This window comes from Nestor notabilis, unplaced genomic scaffold (assembly GCF_000696875.1).
Source record: "Nestor notabilis isolate BGI_N333 unplaced genomic scaffold, ASM69687v1 scaffold577, whole genome shotgun sequence".
Classification (NCBI taxonomy): Eukaryota; Metazoa; Chordata; class Aves; order Psittaciformes; family Psittacidae; genus Nestor; species Nestor notabilis.
Genome location: NW_009936676.1, coordinates 1 through 8,689, shown reverse-complemented (window position 1 = coordinate 8,689; position 8,689 = coordinate 1). Strand labels below are relative to the sequence as shown.

At 41.0% G+C, this 8,689-nt stretch overlaps 1 protein-coding gene across 1 annotated transcript in view; it reads left to right on the top strand.

Moving 5' to 3' along the window:
* Positions 1-1,162, top strand: part of ADGB (androglobin) — a gene marked incomplete at both ends in the record, with an annotated part of 48,221 nt that extends 47,059 nt beyond the window's left edge. Inside the window, one exon of the mRNA XM_010018442.1 lies at positions 990-1,162. Coding sequence (XP_010016744.1) covers positions 990-1,162 — 173 coding nt within the window. The remainder of the gene's footprint in view (positions 1-989) is intronic.
* Between the last annotated feature and the right edge of the window lie 7,527 nt (positions 1,163-8,689).

Sequence of the window (8,689 nt, the reverse complement as noted above, 5' to 3'; positions counted from 1 at the left end):
AAGAAAATGTTTCTTACACAGTGGTAATACAATAACCGCCAGCAATCAGCTGGTGAGTATTCAGAGCTCTTAAAACTGGATAAGAGACAGTAAAAATAATTTTACATAAAATCAATCTAATTACAGAAATTGCTTGAAAACATCTCCTTAACAAGTTCCCAGACAGCCTGATTATATTACTTAACTACAAGTCTGCAAGAAGCCATAGTTCTCGATCAGTCGCTGGTTGATGCCAATAAGAATGCATGTTCAGGTTTTCAGATGCTGCTATGATTTTGGGTGACTAACATATCACGTATTAGAAGCACGAATTTTTATTGAGTAGTTTCTAGTCTCTTTCCAGAAAGTATGCCCATTAAAGGTGTTTCACAGTACAAATTTAAAATGGGAGTTACTTGTGAATATGTTTACTGTGCTGATTAGCACTTGTACAGTTTTTTTTCATCTGTAGACCACAGAGGAGAACTCTACAAAGGTATCCAGGTTTGCCCATTTTCCAGGGTGGAAATGTAAAGGAAAAAATTTTCAGAAGTGTTCACGTCCCGCTTGCCCAACGTCTCGTTGCCAGTCAGTGTGATTTAGGCTCCTTCAGTCTCTTAAAAGACTGGAACTCCTTAGCCATTTAGCATTTCTGAAAACAAGTTTTTAAGAGATGTGTTTAAAACAAAAAGCAAGCCAGTGACTGAAGAGGGACTAGACCCAGATGGGTACCTAGTCTGTTGCCTATCTTCCTTTCACACAATTAGCTTATTATGCCAGAAATTTTGAAAATATTTTAATGAACTTTTTCTTCTTCTTCATGTTGAAAAGACTGACATACAGCTGTGTCACTGTGACAAATCAATAGAAATACACATAAAAACAAAAGGAGAGATGCACTCCCTGTACTTACAGAATTCCCAGGAGAAATGTAACAGGAAGAATACAGTTGCTTGTGAGTCAGCCAAGATTCATGTGTTCGGGGGGTGTTGCTGTTTGTTTTTGGCTAGGCATCCTTAGATGAAGGACGAGAAAAAATTCACAATATTCGGGAAGCGTACCGAAATGAGCTGCTAGAGGCTGAGCGCAGAAAACAAGAAGAGCTGGCAGCTCAGGAAGCAGCCCTGCAAGCAGAGCAAGATGCACTCAAGAAAAAGCTTAAAAAAAATACAGGGAAAAAAAAGTAGTTACTACTTAATTGTATTTCATAGTTTGGGACAGAAAGTTTTATATGCAAAGTTGAGAAATAATGTTATTTTTCAGTATTTTTGTTGACTATCACATTTTATCTCTTTGACTAGTGCTAGTGAAAAAATTGTTCTAGTATTACTCTTTTTGACAAAGTGTTCAGTAATTTACTTCTCATGAATGTACTCACTACTATTAGAGTTTGTATGTTGTACTGGAATAAAATTTTGCAGCGAAAATTCATATTCCATTCAGATTCTTCTCCCAAAATCAGTGTCTCTCATCCTCTTTTTCCAATTAAAACGGAACCAGTCAAGAATTAATAAGAGTTGAAACAGTGAATGTAACCTATCAGTTTTGAAGTCATTTAACTTGGCAGAAACATGAGCTCTTTAAGTGGATGACAGTTATGAAGTTTATAATAATTAAATAGTGGCATACGACACTTCTCATATGTGGGCATTGGAAGGCTTCCCAAAGCCTGGTTCTGTAGGCACTTACAAGCTTTTTGTGAACTATAATATTTTTCCCTTTCATCCTTCTCCTGAGTGTTTTTGAATCTCCCAGTAACTCTGTACAGTGGCAAACTCATGGCACAGCTTTCAAGGCTTGTTGAATACTCCTTTAAAACCCTATTACTTTTTGTTTAGCTTTCCTAAGCTATATTTTGCCATGGTGGCTTTGCTCAAAGGGCTTACAATAGACCCTTGGTTCTTAGACCCTCAACTGGAATTTAAAAATGTTTTTTAATGCTAGAACCAGTGTGTGAATGAAGCTCTTGCTTCTCTAAGCATAGAATTCTTATTATTTTGGGATATAGTAATCAAACACAAAAATACATGCATTCATACTGAATAGCTAGCACTCTGTACTTGGAGACAATTGGCAAAACTCTTACAATGATGAAGACTATCTTCAGACCATATAGTCACAAGCAGAAGCTTGAGAAGTTAGACTGTGTACATACTGTGTATATTCAATGTGTCCAGGATGTCCAAAAGCATTTCATTATCTAGGCAACATGAGAAACCGGGAGACTCACCTATATAATGCAAATCACAGAAATGTTACCTGTTGCATTCAGGCTGCTGATACTGGCTAGCGAGTGCATTTGAAACTAGCCTTTCTTCTGCACCTTAATGACAGGCCAGATGTTCTGCTTCTGATGGTTTTACTCACCTCTGTTTTATCAGTACCTTGCTGCCTGGCTTGAACTTCACTCACTCCTCTCTGCCTTCTGTGGTGTCTGTTCTTTGTACATCATCACACCTACACACCTGCTGTGATGCCTCTGCCTCCATTTGGCCTCCTTCCTTGCACACAACATAAACAAAACTAACTGACCTGAGCTTTTGTGTTTGAAAAGTAGGAATTGAAACCAGAGTCCTACAACTGCATTGGTAATTTTGATTTCCAAATGCAGGAGCTAAGTTTTGCTTTGACCCATATAGGCTGCAAATAAGAAGTCTATTGGTCTTGTGCTGTAATTGCTCTTTGTCCTCTCTATTTTGGAATATGGGCTCTACTGCTTCATAATATTCCATCTTGTTTCCATGGCAATAGCACGTGTTGGTTGTCTTCTTATGTGAATCTCTAATGAGCTTCTGCAGAGGAAGATCAAGCTGAAGTTCTGTTCTTGATGTCACTGCAAGCACTATAATGACATTCTGTTGTAAAAATCAATCCAATTCCAAAAGCCAGAATAATCGACATCTAAATGTCAAAAATTCAGCTAATAACCTGCATGATCACAACCCGTCCCCACATGTAATCAGCTATAAAAACTGACTTAAACTCAGACACAATGTACTTGGATCCACATTATCAAATCTAGTTGTCATGTTATACACAATCCCAAGTTTCATAGTTTTCTCATTTTAAGATTCAGTAGGGGCATAAGGACAAGCTTGAAATTATGTGCTTTCTTATTCAGTAAGGAACTTCAGCAAAGGACTGAAATGGGGGGTCAAGCTCTTTACAGAACAGAAGAGAACAGATACGGAAGTTTTCTGAGTCACGAGATAATTGCTTGATCTTCTAAGATGATAGTTGGTTTGGAGGTGCAATAGGGGGATGGCTATGCATCAAAGCATGTTTTACCAGGTATCTGGTGGCTTAAAGTCACAGGAGAGAGGGTTTGGATTTGGGGGAGTGGGAGGAGGGGTTGAACAGTTGCCTTCTAACGTTTCTTATAGAAAATCATCCCTGAGAAAGTTTTCATAGTCACTTATACAGCCTCTAATTTTTGTTCGTTGAAGGACTCTGTACATGAAGAACAGCACACATAGCTATGTTGATCTCTAAATGATGCCATTTAGTTGTCTTGTGACTTGGACAATTGCGTACTTATCCCCTGAAATGCAGAGTCTTACTCCAGAAGAAGAATATAGCAATAGCCATTTCTGTACGAAGATGAAGAGGTTGGGTTACTCCAACAGCTCAGAAATCCTGATCTGTCTCTGGCAGAATGTTACGTGCTTCTTACAGAGCCAGTCTACAATACTCTGGTAATATTTTGTGTTTGTGTGATTCCCCACATCTTAAGTACCTCCAACTCATATACATACACAAATGTACATATACGTATGCAGCTCCTATACAAAGCTAATTCAAATCTCTGCATTTAAAATGCTGTCGAACAGTCTCTTAGTATGCAATCATTGCTGAGGACTTGCACAAAGAGAAGCAGTTTCAGAAACCAGCACCGTTGCACATGAAACGAGCCTGGCTTTCTTCCTGTGGACCACTTACACAGTTTGAGAGACCTGATGAGCTCAGAGCTTAGGGTAATACTGGAAATATTTTACAATTATACTTTGTGATTGGCTGGAATTTTAAATAAAGATTTAGAGATTCTTTAGAGCAGGGGGGCATCTTTCAGAGCATCTTTAAGGTTGAGCTGTATTCTGTAGTGGTAAAATAAAAATCATTTGTTTCCTGTATTGATTCCTGATACTCGTTTCTCTTTCATATGAGGAATATCCAGTTAGTTATAAAAAGGGAAATGTCACTGTTCAGCAGAAGTTTTGAAAAGTTTTGATGGAAACTGCAAATGCCAAATGAGAATGAAAACTTGAACACTTGAAGACTGCATTATGACTAATCCCTAAAGAATTTCTTGGAGTTTGCTTCCTTTACTTCTACATTTTAGGAAAAATGGCAGTATTCACCAAGCGGTGCAGGCACCTGAGAAAGAAATAAAGTCTTTGGCTTGATAGTTCAGTTTAACAGGGATTAATTCTGTGAAGAGTTAATCACTTCAAATAATTCTTTGTAGGTGTGTTCTGCCAAGCTTTAGCAGTTTTCACTGCTTGATCCTTTTCTTTTGACCAGCCATTATGAGCTATAAAGGATCTTTTACATTAAAATACGTATCTAAAGTTACTTTTTAACGCAAGTAGCTTCATTAATTTTCAAATGACTTGTCCCATCTGCTTTGCTTTAATTTGGCTGGCATTTCCACAATGAGTTACAGACCAAAAACCAGATCAAGCCCGTTCCAGGATGCCTCGCTGCTGAGACAAGCAATGTGCTGTGAAATCAGGCTCAGTACTGAGCTGCCAGTCTGCTCACCCCAGCATTGTGCAATTTACCAGCTCTGTCATTTTAATTCAAGGAAGAGACACAGCATTTATGCACATGCACAGCATTTCCCCTCCAAAAGGCAAGAAAAGTGTCTACATATTTTGTCTGGCAGAAAACATAAGAGAACAGCTTTGCATAATCACACAGCAGTTTGCAGAATGAAAGAAATCTCACATTCAGAGCCCTTTTTTCTCATTCATTTCTTGAATCTGCCCTAATAGATTCAATATCCAGGTAATGTTTCAATGACTTAAATATCCTTGTTACTTGCAGAAAAACAAGATTATGTTGTTCTCCATCCCAAAGGAGGACAAAGACAGGAAAGAATCATGGAATCATAGGTTCAGTTAGGTTAGAAAAGACCTTCAAGATCATCAAGTCCAACCTTTACTCCAGGACTGCCAAGACCACCACTAAACCACATCACTAAGGGCCTCATCTACATGGTTTTAGAACACTTCCAGGGATGGTGACTCCGCCACTTCCCTATGCAGCCTGTTCCAATACCTGATCACCCTCTCTGTGAAGAAAATTTTCCTAATTCCATCCTAAACTTCCCAATGTGCAGCTTGATGCTGTTACCTCTTGTCCTATCACTCGTTACTTGATGGAAGAAACCAGCCACTTCCTTTCTCCATCCTCCTTTCAGGTAGTTGTTGAGAGCAGTAAGGTTTCCCCTGAGGCTTCTCTTCTCCAGACTAAACGACCCCAGTTCCCTCAGCTGTTCCTCATAAGACTTGTGCTCTAGACTCTTCACCAGCTTTGTTGCCCTCCTCTGGATACAGTCCAGCACCTCAGTATCTCTCTTGTAATGAGGGGCAAATAGAAAGTCAGGGAAGGAAATAGTCTGCATCGTATGAAGTGAGACAATAGCACAAGAGCAAGGTGTCTTGAAGATGCTACTAGCCAAAATCAGAGAAGAAGAGACAGGGTGGTCAGGTAGGACTCAGGAGCTTTGATTTCTGTGTCAGTAAGAATGTAGTTAGGGACAGTAGTTCAGGGATAGTCAGTCTAATCTGAGAATGAGGTGACATACAAATGTAGCCAAGATGTGTGACTTTGGGTCAGGTCTGGGTGCACACTCCTCTCTGAAACCTGGGCTCCTCTGCCTAACACCTGGACTTCTCCCGAAGGGCAAGCACCAAAACGTTCACTCTCTTAGGGACTCATGAGAGGTGTTTGCTTTACACAATGGTAACCTAGTGGGTGCACCACAATCCACGGAAAGCAACAGCCAGACTTCTGTACCTGAGAGAGCTGAAGTGGATGCTGTGGGTCTGTGACCCACCCAGCAGGACATTTCAGACATCCTTCCCTGCTACCTTTGATTTGGGACCACCATACCATTCTCACAAGACCAGATACAGAGCACAGCAGGAGAGCCTGACTCTGTGTATAAGCCAACCCATTGCAAAGCTGGAACATGCGAGGAGGAATACAGCAGCTGCATATTCAGGAATGTTGGTAAGGTTTAACTTACTAGTATTTCACATAAATGAAGTGTCTGACTGAAAAGAGACCACTGTTTTGTGGCCTGGAGTGTCCTAGACTTAATCTCCATCCCATGGCTGGATGGAAATCTACAAGTCACTTGTAGATCCACAAGAGTGGATGCCACTCTACAAGCGACAGAAACCAGACAACATCAGCTATTGACAGGGTACAGAGGCAGTCAAAGCACTCATCTGTGGCATGGCTAGGAGCAACCAGAACTAATTCCTAGAATCCTAGAATGGTTTGGGTTGGAAGGGACCTTAAATATCATGTGCAGAAAGCAGAAAGTGCTGAAAGGGACACAAAGGGGCAGTGAAAAATTCAAAATCCATCCTTCCTCCTCTCTACTCTGCCCATGCCAGAGACCGCAACACACAACTGCCCCTTCAGCCCCCCCTGCACTACAGAGAAACCTTGAATCAGCTCTGGAGACAGCTGTTGTCTGGGGGTAGAATCACAGAAATAGAAAAGCAGGAAAGACTAAAGCTGCTTCACTCCCAGCCACCTTCATAGGCAAAGGGATGAAAACGTATGTCACAGGGTTTTACGTATCTTTCTGCAGTTCCCAGGAGTCATATTTTTATGGGATAAGAGACCAAAAATTAGCCACAACTGCCTAAAGCAATGCTTGTACTTTTCTCTCTCACGCCACAGAAATGTGGTGTAAGGGAATGTGAGGTTCAGCTTATGAAGGAAAAAGAAGCTGCTTCCTCTCACCTTGTCCTTGCTCTTGAGAGAATGAGTTTCACAGCACTTCACTACCATCATCAAAAGCCATCATCATTAGGAGAAGCAAGGGAATGCTTTTCTGTTGTTCCAGTGCAAAAGGTAGGTTTCCCAAAAGCACATTTCTCGGACTTGTTTAAGTGGTTTTCACCTAAACTATTCAGTATTAGCAGTGCCAAAGACTTCATTGGCATCTTAGCTTTCTTAAGTGTTTTCTTTTTTTTCTCCCACATATATTAGTGGCTTAACACATTGCAGCTGCAATGTTGCAGATGGAAACTGTTTTGATAACTGATGCTCTGAAATACCATTTATGTATAGCCTGAGATATTCAAGTGCTGTTTAAGGTGTTTGTCTGTATCCATATCTGCTTTCTCCCAAAGACTGATTTATTCCCTGCAAAGCAAACAAAAAAATTCTGAAAACCTGGCTGAGAAGAATGTATTTCCCTATTACTTACAAATAACAAGGATGCACAGAAAAGCAAGTGAAAGTGAGATGTCATTCTATCTTCTGTCTTCTCACTGACCTTAGCAAGAGCTAGAGGTCTATTATTTTCTCACATATATCTATCAGCAGATGTGTGCTGAGTATATCATCTATATAATTTAACACACAGTCAGCACTGGTACCACAGTGCCAGCATGCAGTGCAGAATAATTGCAAATCAGGTGCAAGATGTTTTATAAGACAGAATCCCTGCCCAGTGAATTTCAGCTGGAGTTTTGCTGGAAGCCAGGACTTCACCAGCAGGATGCACGGGGTGGGGTAAGATGGTGTGAGATAGCACCCTTGACGGGCCAGTAAAGTACTTTGCTTCCAGATGCAACAGGACCCAAAGTCTCCTTGTTCCATCCTTTTTCATGGTTTCCACTGGATTCATTGCTGCTTTCAAACTGTCACCCTGTGGCTAGATGGGGAAGTAATACGGATAAAACTGGAAGTGACTTTAAATTCAAACCTACAGAAAGGTTGTGGCACAGTCATTTTTTGTATCAAAGATAGTCTGGGTTCTGTGGAGGCAAAGCAGAACTCTGCCCAACCAAATCTGGAGGCTGAGTCATTCAGTCACTTTTAAAAATTCATAATGAGGATTGTTGCCTGGAGGAATTTCTAAAATGAGATGTGAATTGTGTCAATGCCAACAGGTAATGTACACTGTGAATAAGGTAATTAAGAGAGTATTTAGCTTACTAAATGGCTCATAAATTTTTGTGTAGTCCTGATGCTGCTGTTTTCTCATGTAAAAATCTAAAATGTTATAGTTATTGAAAAGAAAAAGGTGACAGCTTTATAGTCATTCTGAGGAGTCTCACACCTTCTACCCATATCGTTATTTCCAAGTCTCATGAAAATACAAACAAAGCAAACACCTGAGTGCACTCAGTGTTTCTTTGAGAAACTCAAGATCTATTTTCTTTTCTTAGAGAGGTGCCATAAAGCAGTGTCTCTCCACCACTAGCTCAGACCCCAGCACAAGCCTAAGGCTCCCCAAACCCCTGGCCCAGATGTGCTACTCTTCTCCAGAGCATGTTGTTCTTTAGACACCTGGCCCTGAGGACTGTTTCCCCCGCAGAGCTCAGCTGGCTGATGCTTCGGCCAGGTCCGCGGTGCTACGGCTTCTGGCTGAGGCACCCGAACTGTCAACCGCGGCCAAACGCCCGGCGTGGCAGCGGAGTGGGGGACTCGGCGCTGAAACAGCGCGGCAGCGGCGCGG